The following is an 18,363-nucleotide window of genomic DNA, read 5'->3' on the forward strand; positions in this document are numbered from 1 at the left end:
ATGCATGTGTAATGACACCTTTATGACATCACATGTAGATTTCACAGGGACCTGGCACGATTTTTATTAAACTAACATGTACAGTATACTATAATATATATGTATACTGTTATGTATGACACTAAATACATGTAGTTATGAGATAAGGGAGATAACTCCTATAGCCTATATTATCAATACATCCTATAAAGGTCATATCATTAATCTAGGTTATAGAACTTTCTAGAATATTATCATGTATAAACAAATATGTTTGTAAACATGTTGAATACAAGTAGTCATCTAGAATGATCTATTTCCAGAAAGTTCTGTGTGTTTATTTGTTTACTGTTTTTAGTTAGATATTTCTAGAAGTAGAAGGTTCTCCAATATTCTTCAACTAGGGTTTAGCTATATATACTCCAACTGTCCAAAGCTAATCAGAACTGTAATGAGACCTGTAATTAGACATATCAAGAATTGTACAGCGCCATATAAGATTCTATTGGGAGAGCTATTGTGACTTTATCTGTGGATTGTTACAACACTTTGTGTGGATTTATTCATATTGCCTGGAACTTTACAAATCATCTGTGGACATTCATTTTCCTCGTGGATTTTTGATTATTGTTAATTTGAAACCTCGAAGGATCAAGGATTATACCAGGACATTCGCATACAGATAAGTAACACTTTAAATCATCATATTACTCTTGTACCACCACCAATTACTTTAGATATTGTAAACCATCTCTGTATAATATTGTATATGTAATTAAATTGTGTTTTGAATTTAGCTGCTGGTTTCTCATTTCTGTTATTCGTTCATGTAACAATACTTTTGGTTAAGCATTTTCGTGCCAGGTCTCTGTGGTAGATTTTACGTCAAAATCTATATAAGACGTCACATGATTGTCTCAGTAGACGGGAAACATCACGTCCGAGCCGGATTTCTACTGTTTTATATATAGTCGAAATTTATTTTTACTTTAGTTTTACTTATGTTTCTTCTAATTGAAGTTTTGGAATATATAGATCGTTACACTCGTGACTATGTCATATGGAATCTATCATACTCGTTAAATAACTTGATACGTGGCATATCATATCATTAAACTCGTTTGATAAATTTCATATCATCATATAGCCACTCATGTAAGATCCTCTATGTTTGCATCTTTTTTTCACTGAAGGGTTTGTTACGTGACAATAGCCTTAGGAGCCACAGGGACCTGGCACGAAAAATTTTAACCAATAGTATGCATATATATATATATCATACTATAATATATATATGTATACTATTGGTTAAAATGTTTCGTGCCAGGTCCCTGTGTTAGGAGCGTGTTGGGTAGGGTTTGAATGATGGCAAACCTAGATAATGTACATTGTACTCCCGACTCGCCCCTGCAATCCATGTTCGTTTGGTGTTATAGATTTCGCTCTTGTCTGTCTGCTGAGAGGAAGAAGAAACAACTCCTTTTAACAGTTAAATATTTATTACAAATGCAATATAAAAAGGTCACAGTACAGATACGCACTACACACTAGAAAACCAGTTTAACATGTTTGCATTTTTTTTATTGTAGTAAAAACGTAGTAAAAAAACTCACGTGCTAACACCTCATTCATGCCATTGGCCGAAATATAGAATTGTCTTATTGGTAACTAGTGATCACGTGATTGTGTGTTTACTTCCAAATATAGTGATAGTTTGCTTGCCATTTTTCGGAAAAATTGATTTATTGAAAAATATTGAGACTCCAAAATGTTATTAATATTGCATGCATATCATTTTGACTTGCATATATGCACTTTTTACTATAGATAATGGACTGAAATGAGTTATAAAACCGTCATTTCTACGTTTTATCTATAAATGATATAATGCGAATTGACAAAAATAAATCGTTCTAACCGTCTAATCTAGGATCAGCAAAGATCGGCTACTCCCGGCTTAATTCGTTAAGTCTAGATTTATATTTACCTGCTTTAGTATCAGAACAGATAAACATAACACAAAGAAAATAAGATCTGTGTAAAAAGGCCAAATTATATACCAAATACCAGGTCAGAGAAATCAAAGTCAAAGTAAACACACAATCTTGTGATTACTAGTTACCCATAATTTCGGCCAATGGGATGAATGAGGTATAAACACGTGACTTGTTTTACTACGTTTTACTACAAAGAACAGGCATTTTGTACCATTTCCAGCATTTGAAATTGCTAAGTAATATTATCATATCATTGATTAACTTTCATATTATTCCCAACAAAATGGTTAAGCTTACTTAGCTTTTTTGGGCAGCTACTACTTAATTTGTCTGTGTTTAAATAGTTCTTTTAAAAGCAATTTTGTTTAGAATGTTTTCTTTTGGTGCAAAGCTCGGAATATGATTCTTTCTGAGAGTCAGTCTCAGTGGGAAACTCTCAGATGATCACCCTATGACGGAAGCACTCTTCCCATACTGCACTGACTATCTCAGAAAGGCACTGAGTGTACATGTACATGTTATTCCATTGAGCTGGGAGCTAACTGTGAATAATCTTGAGTACATTTGTACTTAGTTACACATGTGTCTTACGATATTAATGATAGGGCCGTATGACATGGCTAAACGGGTCAGTTATAGTTATATTCATGTGATAAATATAAAGACACATGCATGTGTAATGACACCTTTATGACATCACATGTAGATTTCACAGGGACCTGGCACGATTTTTATTAAACTAACATGTACAGTATACTATAATATATATGTATACTGTTATGTATGACACTAAATACATGTAGTTATGAGATAAGGGAGATAACTCCTATAGCCTATATTATCAATACATCCTATAAAGGTCATATCATTAATCTAGGTTATAGAACTTTCTAGAATATTATCATGTATAAACAAATATGTTTGTAAACATGTTGAATACAAGTAGTCATCTAGAATGATCTATTTCCAGAAAGTTCTGTGTGTTTATTTGTTTACTGTTTTTAGTTAGATATTTCTAGAAGTAGAAGGTTCTCCAATATTCTTCAACTAGGGTTTAGCTATATATACTCCAACTGTCCAAAGCTAATCAGAACTGTAATGAGACCTGTAATTAGACATATCAAGAATTGTACAGCGCCATATAAGATTCTATTGGGAGAGCTATTGTGACTTTATCTGTGGATTGTTACAACACTTTGTGTGGATTTATTCATATTGCCTGGAACTTTACAAATCATCTGTGGACATTCATTTTCCTCGTGGATTTTTGATTATTGTTAATTTGAAACCTCGAAGGATCAAGGATTATACCAGGACATTCGCATACAGATAAGTAACACTTTAAATCATCATATTACTCTTGTACCACCACCAATTACTTTAGATATTGTAAACCATCTCTGTATAATATTGTATATGTAATTAAATTGTGTTTTGAATTTAGCTGCTGGTTTCTCATTTCTGTTATTCGTTCATGTAACAATACTATTGGTTAAGCATTTTCGTGCCAGGTCTCTGTGGTAGATTTTACGTCAAAATCTATATAAGACGTCACATGATTGTCTCAGTAGACGGGAAACATCACGTCCGAGCCGGATTTCTACTGTTTTATATATAGTCGAAATTTATTTTTACTTTAGTTTTACTTATGTTTCTTCTAATTGAAGTTTTGGAATATATAGATCGTTACACTCGTGACTATGTCATATGGAATCTATCATACTCGTTAAATAACTTGATACGTGGCATATCAAATCATTAAACTCGTTTGATAAATTTCATATCATCATATAGCCACTCATGTAAGATCCTCTATGTTTGCATCTTTTTTTCACTGAAGGGTTTGTTACGTGACAATAGCCTTAGGAGCCACAGGGACCTGGCACGAAAAATTTTAACCAATAGTATGCATATATATATATATCATATCATAATACTATAATATATATATGTATACTATTGGTTAAAATGTTTCGTGCCAGGTCCCTGTGTTAGGAGCGTGTTGGGTAGGGTTTGAATGATGGCAAACCTAGATAATGTACATTGTACTCCCGACTCGCCCCTGCAATCCATGTTCGTTTGGTGTTATAGATTTCGCTCTTGTCTGTCTGCTGAGAGGAAGAAGAAACAACTCCTTTTAACAGTTAAATATTTATTACAAATGCAATATAAAAAGGTCACAGTACAGATACGCACTACACACTAGAAAACCAGTTTAACATGTTTGCATTTTTTTTATTGTAGTAAAAACGTAGTAAAAAAACTCACGTGCTAACACCTCATTCATGCCATTGGCCGAAATATAGAATTGTCTTATTGGTAACTAGTGATCACGTGATTGTGTGTTTACTTCCAAATATAGTGATAGTTTGCTTGCCATTTTTCGGAAAAATTGATTTATTGAAAAATATTAAGACTCCAAAATGTTATTAATATTGCATGCATATCATTTTGACTTGCATATATGCACTTTTTACTATAGATAATGGACTGAAATGAGTTATAAAACCGTCATTTCTACGTTTTATCTATAAATGATATAATGCGAATTGACAAAAATAAATCGTTCTAACCGTCTAATCTAGGATCAGCAAAGATCGGCTACTCCCGGCTTAATTCGTTAAGTCTAGATTTATATTTACCTGCTTTAGTATCAGAACAGATAAACATAACACAAAGAAAATAAGATCTGTGTAAAAAGGCCAAATTATATACCAAATACCAGGTCAGAGAAATCAAAGTCAAAGTAAACACACAATCTTGTGATTACTAGTTACCCATAATTTCGGCCAATGGGATGAATGAGGTATAAACACGTGACTTGTTTTACTACGTTTTACTACAAAGAACAGGCATTTTGTACCATTTCCAGCATTTGAAATTGCTAAGTAATATTATCATATCATTGATTAACTTTCATATTATTCCCAACAAAATGGTTAAGCTTACTTAGCTTTTTTGGGCAGCTACTACTTAATTTGTCTGTGTTTAAATAGTTCTTTTAAAAGCAATTTTGTTTAGAATGTTTCCTTTTGGTGCAAAGCTCGGAATATGATTCTTTCTGAGAGTCAGTCTCAGTGGGAAACTCTCAGATGATCACCCTATGACGGAAGCACTCTTCCCATACTGCACTGACTATCTCAGAAAGGCACTGAGTGTACATGTACATGTTATTCCATTGAGCTGGGAGCTAACTGTGAATAATCTTGTATACATATTTTCCTTTTTTCAATACATTGACATTCGATTTTGTTTTACTAATTTGTTGCAATACCTTATCTCGATGATACTTATTATAACTAGTATTCACTTCCACAGTTTGTCAAATGATGAGAATTAACTTTAGAATTTAGAATCATGCTTCATTTATTATTAGATCTAAATATTTCTTCATATCCAATCAATTTTAATGAATTTATAATTAAATAAATACAGATAACTAAAAACTTTAATAACTAAGTTAAAAAGGTGATTTAATTGAGTGATCAAAATAGATTTTATGATACAGATTCTACCAATTGGCGAAATTATCCTTCTGTTCCACGTCTGATTTTAAATTTAAGCAATTTGTTGTCATAGTTCAATTTTGGTATCTTATGAAGATCGACATTTCAAAACCAAGAAGTGTAAAATTAGTAACCCCCCCCCCCCACACACACACACACCACCCACCCACACACACACACACCACACACCCTGACAAGTTCAAGCCAAGTGCATTTAGATCTATACTTAATAACCTGGGATTTTTCTGTATTTGTTTTTAAGTCCTGAACTTTTTTTATAATGATTTAATTCCATAAATGCAGCGTTCACTGAGTTTTCAGTACCATCAAGTATTAAGAAGGTATATCATTAGCACTGAGAGAATTTAAAATACTACAAATGTATACATTTATACCAACAATATTTCTGCTATTTCTAATGCGAATAACTAAATCACCAGCACAATAAAAAAAATACCACCCTGATTGATCGCAGAGCTAGCAATCATTCGGCATCTGTAGGGTACCCGAATCGGCCGAGGTTTGCCGAATGATCTAGCAATCTAAAATTTTACCATCTAAAACTTTTATCCAATTCCTAATGCTTCCAAGATTAAGATATTTTAATCATTAATAAATTATATATAGTATAATGTGACCGGGTGAGGTGTGTTTCTTGGTGTCTTCGGTGGCATACTTCAGTGATACAGCACTACATATAAAATGGGCAACAGTTCCACTATGTACAAGAAGACAACATGAATATACCGCAGTCTCCCGGCAAAACACGCACCTCGCGCAAGATACACGCAACACACGGCATACATGCGAGGCCGTCCTTACAAGACCATAACTGTTAATAGGACATTAATTAATCAAACAACAAACAAATCTTTCTCTTAACTTTATGGCAATCCAAGTTGTCATTATAGCTACGTACGTACGGAACAATGTTGATCCGGTAAATGACCAAATAGTATATTGTACAGTACAGTAATAAATAAATAATATTATCTATACCTTATACTCTGCTTATACATTTACATCTAGATCAAATTAATCGACCTACTTTCACCGTATCGATCATGTTATTAATATCATATGACCAATAAATTAGTTCGCCATAATAATCCGGATTTTTTTGACCGGTACCTTTGACTGTAGTCGAAATTTAGTCGTCATCAAATGAAATCCGACCTTCACCTTTGATCATAAACAAAGTCGATCTAAAAATGGCGGATGATGCTGCAAGCTCGGAAGCGGGAACAAGCGGTATGATGGCCCGGTTTGTTTCAGAACTTTTTGGAAGCCCATTGAACATTGCGTTACTTGGAATATGTGCATTTTTATTTTATAAAATCGTTTCGAGTAGCCGGAAATCTGCCGCACCTCCACCTCCAGAACCTGAATTACCGAAGATGAAGAAAAGGGACTTTACACTTGAACAGCTTCGTGAATATGACGGCAAAGGTCAAGATGGCAGGGTTTTGGTAGCAGTCAATACAAAAGTGTTCGACGTAACGAGAGGGAAACGATTTTATGGTCCAGGTGAGTTAATTATACAGATTGAAAATTACGTCATCGATACTAAAAAATGTGCCGGTTCACGTGAGAGATCCATGACCAGTAATAATTTCATTGAGCTGGAAATATTTTGCTGTTGGCTAAATGACTGTAAGCAGGTTGGGCACATGCAAATTCATTGCTATTATAGCGATATTTAGCTATAATAGCTATTTATAGCTATACACGGTAAATAACATTTTTGAAGATAAAAATGGTTCCGCTCAAAACCGACCCCTGAAACTTGCAGTGGTTGTTTATAACGATCATTCAAACATATTGAAAGCAGTTTTGATGAGATATAATTAAGCTAATTAAGTTAATTTTTGCTCTATTGTTTCGAACGAAAAGTGGTTGCTTTAGTGTTCAAATTATCCTTATACACATTCCCTGCAAGTTTCAGGAGTCAGTTTTGAGCGCAAGCATTTTTATCTCCAGAAATGATGTTTTTCGCTAGTTATGTATAGCTATGAGTATGAATAGCTATTATAGCTATATATCGCTATAATAGCAATAAATTTACATGTGCCCAATCTAGTAAGGACTGATTGACCACAGGGCCATGTAGTCTCTATATGTAAAAATAGCCAGAAATACATATAAATAACATGTATTTCTGGCTATTTTTTCATATAGAGACTATATACATTTATTAGGACACATTGATGGATGCATCCTGTAAGCATCTATATCCATATCAACAATATATACATTCATAAAAAAAAATAAACAATGGCTATGATGCATGGCTATACATGACCCTGTGGATTGACTGCGAGATCGAATGTAGTTTTCTAGCTCGAAGTTAGGATGTTCTGTTAGATCACAGGAGTTTGACGTTTTGTCAATATATATAGTAAGGTATACATACATAAAAAAAATATATCCTATATAAAAGTGTTTTTATATGATTATAAAAGTGTTTTTATATGATATATTGGGGTATGTTTTATATATATATATATATATAATTGACAGAACGTCAAACTCCTTTGGTTAGATTTTTGTTTGTTTGTTTGATTTATTAACGTCCTATTAACAGCTATGGTCATGTAAGGACGGCCTCCCATGTATGCGGTGTTGCGTGTATGTTGTGCGAGGTGCATTTTTATGGGAGACTGCGGTATAGTCATGTTGTGTCTCCTTGTATAGTGGAACTGTTGCCCTTTTTATAGTGCTATATCTAGTGTTGGACCGATTCTCGATTTTAATCGATGATCGATCGATTATGATTTTTCCAAAGACTATCAATTATGAAAGGTAATAATCGATTATTAAAATGGGAGATAACTCATGCTTATCTTATACTGTTCTGAACCTTTATTATGTTATATATCAGTGCAAAACCACATATCAAAATATTTTAAACATCATAGATACTCAAGAATTTGAATTAAAAAGAAAAACTTCTTCATGACTGTTGGTTCAGTGGATATCTTTCTAAAATTCTTCAGAAAAACTAAAAGATGAAATATATAAATACAGGAGAGCTTTCTATAAATAGCATCCGATTATAAAATTGATAATTAGTAAATTGTCCTAAACCGATGATCGATTACCATTTTACAACCGATTCCCAACACTAGCTATATCACTGAAGCATGCCGCCGAAGACACCAAGCAACACACCCCACCCAGTCACATTATACTGACAACAGGCGAACCAGTCGTCCCGTTTCCCTGTATGCTGAGTGTTAAGCAGGAGCAGAAACTACCATTTTTATAGACTTTGGTGTGTCTCGGCCAGGGGACAGAACCCAGAGCCTTCCTCACAGGGGCGAACGCTCAACTCAAGGCCAGAAGTGAGGCGGTGCCAAGGGAGGCATTAGGAAAGATAAAGTCAGTTAGGAAGAAGAGAAAAGATAAGATCCTAAATTTAGTCGCCTTTTACGATCATGCAATAGGGGCAGCAGGTTAGATACAAATGTACATAATTATAACCTATAACACAATTTAGTTTGATGACCCATCAACTGATCATTACTCATTATGTCCAAGATTTAAATAAATATTTTAACATATTTATGTATTCCTGAAAATGATAGATAATGATGGAAGCATGTGTATCGGACAAATAGCGTCTTCTGCTTCAGAGTATTACATGCCATGATATTATCAAGATTTAATAATCTTACTAATATTGGACAAGTCAAAATCTCGTTATAATTAGGATGATTGTGTTGTAGCCTATACTAAAGTATAAATAATATGTGATTAGGATTTATCACTGTCTCTTTACACTACTGAACACCATGCAAGACGCAGGCTAATCAAAGGTTGTGAAAGCTGATATTGGACAGTGCACAAAAAAGACAAAAGTGCTCGCGACATATTTGTCCAAATCCCTGAGTGACTTATATCCATGTCATCTAAATCCTTGATTGAGTATAGTTCAGAAAGTGGATAAGAATATATATTCAGCAGTAGAACCACAAGACTTGTTTACTGATAAAATTCATTCAGTGCATGATATAGAAGTTAATAAAGGAAATGGTTCGTGTGTGATACGTGGTTAATGCTCAATCATAGGTCCTTAGTGTTTCTTTTCTACAGATGTATATCAATGACCCTTTAATTTATAAGCTTTGGGTCTGTTTATATGCATAAGACATATGTCATATGAAGACACGTACGTACCTACACCATCAGGTTCCCTGCTGCTATTGAAGCTGGCACAAAACAATAGTCAGACCTCAGGGGCCCATATATACAAATACACCAAAACAGATATATATATATATTATAGCTTAGATTTAACATACAGCTCATGCACAAGGTAGCCAGATTTGTCTGACACAGATAAATTCTGAAACATTTCTTGTGTTGGTGACACAAATGACATGCTACACCATATATGAACTGGCTGGGCGGCATTTTAATACCTTGAAAAGTTGAAGAGAGATGGAGAACCATATATGGATTGTAACTCTCACTCCTCCACAAAATACATCATCAATATTTATACTGTACATATATATACATTAAGATCTGTTTGTACCAATTCATTTCACATGTACAATATATAGAGCTCCATTCAAACAATTTTGTAGAAAAAACACATGCACACAATTATTTTTTCCATGAACTGTCAATAATAGCCAGCTGCAGGCACCTATCATATTTTCCATAACTTCAAATTAAATGTAAACCTCAAAAATGCTCTGAAGATTTCATTATCAATGATCACCTATAATCGGTTAGTGTCGATTATGAATTTATTGAATTTAACCGCTCAGTTTTCAATTATTTATTAAAATCAGTTAGCCTAAAATTACTTAATCCTTTAAAAAGCATTGATAATTTTGGCTCAGTCAGGGTTGTTGAGAGAATATTAATTTTTGTGCAAAATGGTTAAATATAAATATAGAACTTAGGGCTGGGTGATTTCTTTCTAAATAAAGGAGGACCATATGCAGTGTTTGCTGGTAGGGATGCATCAAGAGGACTGGCCTTATTTTCATTGACAGAAGAAGCCATCAAAGATGAGTTTGATGATTTGTCAGATCTAACTACAATGCAAATGGAGAGTGTACGAGAGTGGGAAATGCAATTTACAGGTAATTGAATATATTTCTTTCATACCTACACGTGTAATACTGGCTGGTCTAGGGCAATACACTCATGTCGCCTGAGGCTGTATTGCATGGCTACCCATGCAATAAAGCCTCGTGACGTCACGGCGTCAACAAAATCTCTATTTCCTCGGTAAAATTTTAACATTTTTTTCACAAAATTGACTGGTTTTACTATAAAAGATGCAAGCAACGGAATTTGTGTTGAAAATATCACGTAATTTTTCATGTATGGAAATTGACTTCCAGTCGTGGATTTCTTCGAATTTATTTAAAAATGGCGGGATATTATAGTTGTAAAATTGCAGTAAAACGTCGTGGTATGAAAGAAAAATACTCTTTCATAAGTGGATATGAAGGATAGGGATATTCTACCCTCGGGATCACAAAATGTTGCAAAACCCTCGGCACCCTCGGGTTTTACTACATTTTGTGACCCTCAGGTAGAATATCCCTATCCTTCATATCCACATATGAAAGAGTCTTATATATATATTCTACAGATAACCTGTCTCCAGATCTTTTATTAACTGTGATAATTATTCCGTATTTGCATATTACAGAGTTATCTGCCCTTGCGGGTAGGTATTGATTGTGACGTCCTGTGTTTGCGAGCGTAACGTCATTCGTTTCAGAGAAAACGACATGAATTAATATATTGTGCTCTCAGTCTCAAAATGATGACGTAACAATCGATACCTACCAGCAAGGGAGCTAACTCTGTAATATGCAAAGACGGAATATAATCTCAGGGAGAAAAATCAGGATACATATTCAATTTCATACATGTACTATGTAGTTTAAAATAATGCACTTTTCAATAAAAACAACTTAAATTTAAAATCAATCATTTACCTTTTTTTGCATTATTTATTAATTATAAATTATGAGTGTTCCATAAATGAGGGTTTCCTCAGTTTAAAGGGACAATTCAGTCTAAGAGAACATTAAAATTTGTACATATATCGGGAAAAAAACCAGTTCTTATGGAAATTAGATCAGTCAGTTTTACTGTGATATGCCTGAAAAGGACATATGAGTGAAAAATTTATACCTCGCTCGCTGTCCGCCATTATACATCGTGTCAAACTTCTTGTATGCCGAACCCTGTCCCTTGCTCGTAGAGTAATGCAACTTTTGTCTAGAACTGCTCAAATCGCTCTGACAGTAGTGTGTTTACCTTATTAGGTGAATTGTCTTGCCTAAAAATCATTTTATCACCTTCTCAGTGGTTAAGTAGTTCTTATCACCTTCTCAGTGGTTAAGTAGTTCATTTGTTAATGTGCATGACTTTGGCTCGGGTATGGGTACTATATTTCACTTCTTGGTTATATTTATGTAAAACAAAATCAGCCTGAGTGAATTGTCCCTTTAAATGCCCCTTTCTTTAATATGGGAGAAATTGAGAAAAAAGGTGTGGGGCCTTTTAATTTTCTATGCTTAAAAAGGACATGGATGACGTAACACAAACCCTGCCTTGTCAATATATATATATATGTACGATTGTTTGCATTTGGCTTAAACTAGTCCGCTAAACCTGCCTATTGTATTAGGCTTTTTTAATTTTTTTGTTTTTTTGCCTAACATATAATATATTAGGCAAAAAAAAAAAAAATTAAAAAAGCCTTATAATATAGGCAGGTTTAGCGGACTAGGCTTAAACATACCCGCCTACTGTATTTTTCAGTAAAGATGACAATGATATCTGTCGATGATACATAATAATATATTGATAAGGGGGCTTTTTTCCTGCTCGTTCTTGGCTTGGCCTTGAAAAATGACCTAACACAAACAGGAAAATATGATCAGATTTTAAAACAAGAACTAAATTTCTTTTTTTATTGAAAATTGGATAATAAAGTACAATGAAGTAGACAGCCCGCCCAAACAGGATGCTGTATGGCTATGAAATCATGATAATAATGCAGTTTATAATTTATTTGTACAGTAAAATGTTGTCATCATTTTCTCTCTCGTTTTCATAAAACCACATTCTTAATATTGTACATTGTCTACTACTTTCAGAAAAATATGACTATATAGGTAAACTACTGCGTCCCGGCGAGGAACCTAGAGACTACACTGACACAGAAGATGAGCCGTCATCAGAAGAAAAGAAAGATACAGATAAGAAAAATGACTGAGATCATTGTCTGGTGTGAAAGGAAATGCTCTGCTGCATGGTGGTGTACAAATGTATTTCGTCCGTCTCTTGGCATATGGAGATCAACTGATACGCTTTCCCTTCATCAGTATTACACACGTTGAATTATCACTTCTTTTGTTTTATTATACCAAAATAATTCAATCATTACAAGTGAGTTGTGTACAAATAAATCTTCTATTTTTTTTATTTTTTTTTTAATATGAAGAGATTTTTTTATGATAATTAAGTCTTTGTATGTTGCAGAGTTATCCCCCTTGCAGATATAGGAAACCATTGACATGTATGATCGTTTTCTCTGAAAAGTATGGCGTGTCACTCTCAAGCACATAACGTCACAATCAATACCCACACCCAAGGGCAGATAACTCTGTATAATACAAAGACAGAATAGGAATTTTTGTGTAAGAGAGAAGAAAAAAAATGTAATACATAAAAATTGAAGGATTAATTTATTGTCAAAGAAAGCTGACACTAATATACAACATTCAACGCAGCTGGGCATTTTTGGTTTATTCATTTTGGTTCTTTAAAAATTTGGTTAACTTACTTGATATTATATTATGTTTTCAATAGATTAATTCATTTCTAGCTTAATTTATCATTAGAAATAAAGACAGACAAAGGGAAATCAAGTGTATAGTGCAGAATGGATATATTTGTCATTTTTATGACGGTGCCAATTTCATCATTTTCCTCATCTTTGTCATTATCATCACATTATTCATCAAGGAGCCATACATTCATATTAATATTTGATAAAGTTAATTGTCCTATAACTAATTTGCTAGCTTTAGTCATTTATGGGGGCCATGAAATGGTTCCGATTGCTTTATAGATGTAACCTGCTTGTTTCATATATTTTTTTGTAAATAATTATATAATCAAATTCATCATCACAAAATTAAAAGAAACTAAATGTTGATTATGTTGTGACTGACAGTACTGATTTGTATATTTCTAAGAATAGATTATGAGTCCCTTTCAGATAGATGAATGTCAAAAAAAATTTCCAATGATTTATTTATATGATCCATTGAATGATTCTATTGACTCTAAAGCAGATTATTGATGGCTGCTTGTATGAGTTTGTAGCTCTATTTATTCAGAGATTTTAATGTAAGGAAACAAAGAAAAGTTCACATCATCGATTATGTTTAGTTTAGGTAACAGGGTGTTTTTGCTGGTCATTTATATTAATAAGTAATATACCTTAATTAAATTGGTTTCAATAAACTTGATTTCAATTAATATTAACACCTGCTGATTTTCATTAATTTTTGATACATACTTAGTTTTGCATGCTCTGTTTTTTGTGATATAGTATAAATGCTATTTGGAGTAAATCTTAATTTCATTTTTTCTTTTACTGTAACACGAAGGAAAGGAATTGAAGAAGGTAGAAGAATACTGTGAAGTTGTTTTTAAAGTACTGTATGAAAATACTGCTGATTTTGTATTGGAAAGTGATAGAACTTCAACATGGTCTTAATGCCAGGAAGTAAAGTGCATACTGTAGGGAGAGGGAAAATGGATGCTTTTATTTAGTTATCTAAGGGAAGTAACTCAATTGTTCTTAGTTATCTAAGGGAAGTAACTCATTGTGCTTAGTTATCTAAGGGAAGCAACTCGTTTTGCTTAGTTATTTAAGGGAAGTAACTCGTTGTACAAGTTGTTACTGTAACTTATTGTTATAAGTGATGTAAATACTGTACATACATAATAAATAAATCATTGTTGACAGATATATATATCATTATTATCGTGCCTATCATGTTTTGAAATATAATGTGGTCCCTTTGAGTTCATACATGAAACGCCCTACATCAATTTCCTTTTTTTGAAAAAAATATCTAAGTTGATAAGAATTGTTGTTAATGCTAATTACTATAAGTAGTACATGTATGCAAATGTTAAGGAATTCTTCAAGATTCTAGGGTAAAGTTGTACTTCAAATAAATAAATTTTAAGTGATCACAAATATTTAATATATTTGCTTGAGATTTCCTTCATGTCTGTCTAAATTTTTTTTAATATTAATTTGTAATTTTATAACACTGCTGCTTAAGACTATTTCAGTATTAGCTAAAATTAAAAAAAAAATGCTTTTCTAGAATGGCAGAATAAAATCAAAACAAAAGATGGAGTAATGTGGATTCTAGCGTGTAGTAAAACACGGACCTGGCACTAATTTCTAACTAACAGTATTAATGTACATTATAGATGCAATATTGTATATGGTATATATAACAACTATTGGTAAGAAATTCGGGCCAGGTCCCTGTGTAGTAAAATGCATGTAATGCACGACACTGTAATGTTTGACCTACTAAACAAATAAATAGACACGAGCTTTGGATAATTTTATGTTTCAATTTTTGAAGGTATTTGATAAATGTGCTTGATTATTAATGTATTTTTTCTGTCTGTATTGTTTGGGACCATTTATAACGATGGTCTTGTTCTTAAAAAGTCCAGAGTTATTTTTTCATAAACCATATCACTTTAAAGTGTAATTAGTTTTGATTTCAATTCAACATGGAATACCAAAATAATTTTTTTTTAAAGATTTACGGTATATCACAAGGAAATTAAATGATAAACTTTAAATTAAAGCAAACATAAAATGAACAATAAAGATTCCAGTCATCTTCTGATTTGTATTTTAATACTGTAGATTTTCTGTTAAAGTGATGCTTTCTAGTTCTTGCTATACAAGATCTTTCTTAATAGAAACAATTATTAAGTTTAAAGGTACATACCATCAGGCAGTGTGAGAGTGGAGTATAGTGTACATTCCTTTCTGATAAGATCTCTTATATGGGCGAAAAATGATAATACATTTATCCTAAAGTAAGCTCTGATGTGTACAGTTACATAATGTATGTTTTGTTTAAACTCTTGTGTTTCTGTTTTGGCTTTAGTGAAGATCGGGGATTATTTTATATCTTGAGAGGAGCTTATTATCATTTCTGAATGAACATGGCAGTGAATTCGTTGTTAATGCCCCTTGTACACTTGTGCACCTTCATTGATACTTTTGAGGTTTTACATTACATGTATATATATCTTAACGCTTTTGATCACATGACCATTTCACCTGTTTTAACATTGGGTTATCATTTAACATTTCTAAAAATGTTGGAGTAAGTTTATATTAGCTGATACTTAGCTCATCTACCTGTGGACAGTCTGACAACAATTGAGACCAGTGTACATGTTTCAATCTTATCTTAAATTATTTCCCATTTATAATTGGTCATTAAAGATTCGCACATGCTCCACCGCTGACAAATGGTATTTTTTCACTAACAAAAACAGTAGCAGACAATTTAATAATTTTCATCAGTTAGAAAAGTTACTTTCTTTACTCCATTGCCATATTGGAAAGTTTGAGCTTCTAAGTTAACTTCATGTTAAATTACAAAATATAATTAATTACATCGCGAAAAAATTCTGTGGCACTATATCCTATATGGAATGAAATACTGATTGCACATTCACCGAAGGCAAAAGAAAATATTATTTTATTTATTATTTTTTGTGTTAATTATACACATATAGACACGATTAAACACCAATTATTGTTCAAGTGATGAATATCATTTATGCTCTGTCAGCGGTGAAGTATCTTTAACAATTTAATATTATTTTATTTATTTCTTAATTATTTCATTCGAAATGAAACCTACTAGAAATTATATGCATATTTCAAACTGTGTGAAATAAATTCCTGTGTTTATAAGTTATGTTAATAATATTCTGTATGGGCAAATAAAAAGTTATTTACTTGTTCAGTTATCTTTTGGAAATCAATTTTAGATTCACTATTAACATGCATTGTTTCTTGCCTTAAATATTGTAACGTTCCAATCATATGAAGGTCTCATGCTTTCAAATAAGGCACATTATATTTATTTTTTGTGATACTTTTGTGATGGTTTTTTCCCCTGAAAGGTACATGCAATGCCATAATTTGGTTGGAAGTGAAGACAAGGTATTGATGAATGGGAGATAAAATGTATCCATTCCTTCAGTAATCTGATGGTGTGTGTGTACTTGAATATAAGGCAATGAGAAAGTCTATCTGGTGATTTTTAACACAGAAAACATATTATAGTAACCAATGCTTAACTGATTGTATCATGATCAAGGGGAAGTAACTCTGTTAATAAAAATATTTTTTTACTTTTACCGAGAGGTTTTGGATCTTTATAGAAGCTTCATTCATTTGTTTTACTCAAGACTTTTATATTCAACCAGACTTGATATATCTTTCAGAAGCACAGTTCTTTATATATCAGTAATGATTTAATTTCCCCCTGGTTGTATGAAGATGAGAGTATCTGTAGATGTGCTAAAGGAAATAACATCTTTGTCTAATGGTTTTCATAAATCTTCCATGAAACCATTAATTAGGAGTCATTTCATTCACTGGAATATGATTCTGTCAACAAAGCTGTACCAACAGTTGATGAAGTTTGTAGTTAAACAGCTCATGTGTATATATTGATATGTAAATGCAATCTTGTATAAATATGTTGAGATGAACTTGTATTTTTCTGTCATTGATTCAGTAAAAGTGGTTCTTATATTTTCGTTGGTGTGTTTTTCTTCTCTTTGTTTTACCATAACCAGCTGTAGCAGCATTGCTTTTCTTGATACAACTATGAACTAGCATGTAATGTATTCGACTTAACCAATAAGCACCGAAGAATTGGAAAAAAATGATGGGATACCTAAAAGGACCGAAAAATTTACATTCCACAAAATTTTCACAGAGTAAGCCAATACTGAATTTATAATAGAATATTATATGGATATCTTCATTTTTTTCGTAGTTCGTCTGTACTTATAAGTCAATGTATGTAAAATAAGCGTCTCAAAAAAGGAGGGGTACTTATTGAGTCAAATACAGTACATGTATGTAGAAAACAGTTTAACCTAACCTTGAACAAATCTACAATGCAGACCAATATCAGCTGTGAAATTTGTTGAAAGTTCCAACACGCATTATGCTCACATGGAATAATTTGTTAGTTCTCAAGTGCTCTCAGGTTTTTTTTACCAATTTTATCTCAAAGAGAATTGCATTTCATAATTCTATGTATTTCATGCATTTTTATTAGTCACATGTATAGTTTAACTTGGTGCTTTAATAATAAGGGATTTTCAAAGAAGTTTTTATCAATTTCAAGTTTACACATGCAGAAGTTCCCCAATGACCTTCAATTCGGGTTGGTCAACCCAATCACTTTCATAATTTGGAATCCACACCCTGTTAAAAGGGATGCTACAGTAGGTACCAGTCAAATTTAATGAGGCCAAAAAAAAACATGTCTGTTTAGGGTTACATTGGCAAAAAAATTAGGGTTGGTTGGTAGTATTTTTAATTTTTTTTTAGTGTCTCTAACTCGAAATTAATGGCCGGAACTGGAGTCTGAGATCGAAAATCCTGACTGTAATTTTTTTTCATAGAAAAGTGGAAAAAAAATTAGGGTCAGGGGTAAAAAATTAGGGTCTGTTTGGTAACCCTAAACAGACCTTTTTTTATTTTCGCCTAAGGTTATTATAAATGGTTATGCAATTGTCGACAGAATGGT

At 32.6% G+C, this 18,363-nt stretch overlaps 1 protein-coding gene across 1 annotated transcript; it reads left to right on the top strand.

Annotated features, from left to right (window-relative positions):
* Nucleotides 1-6,357: 6,357 nt before the first annotated feature.
* LOC138328398 (membrane-associated progesterone receptor component 1-like) lies at nucleotides 6,358-17,359 on the top strand. Its single transcript, XM_069275189.1, has 3 exons — nucleotides 6,358-7,009; nucleotides 10,426-10,581; nucleotides 12,622-17,359. Exons 1-3 carry the CDS (start codon nucleotides 6,694-6,696, stop codon nucleotides 12,738-12,740), a joined length of 591 nt encoding a protein of 196 aa, XP_069131290.1. The 5' UTR covers nucleotides 6,358-6,693; the 3' UTR covers nucleotides 12,741-17,359.
* The last annotated feature ends 1,004 nt before the right edge of the window (nucleotides 17,360-18,363 follow it).

Source organism: Argopecten irradians, chromosome 7 (assembly GCF_041381155.1).
Source record: "Argopecten irradians isolate NY chromosome 7, Ai_NY, whole genome shotgun sequence".
NCBI classification, from domain to species: Eukaryota; Metazoa; Mollusca; class Bivalvia; order Pectinida; family Pectinidae; genus Argopecten; species Argopecten irradians.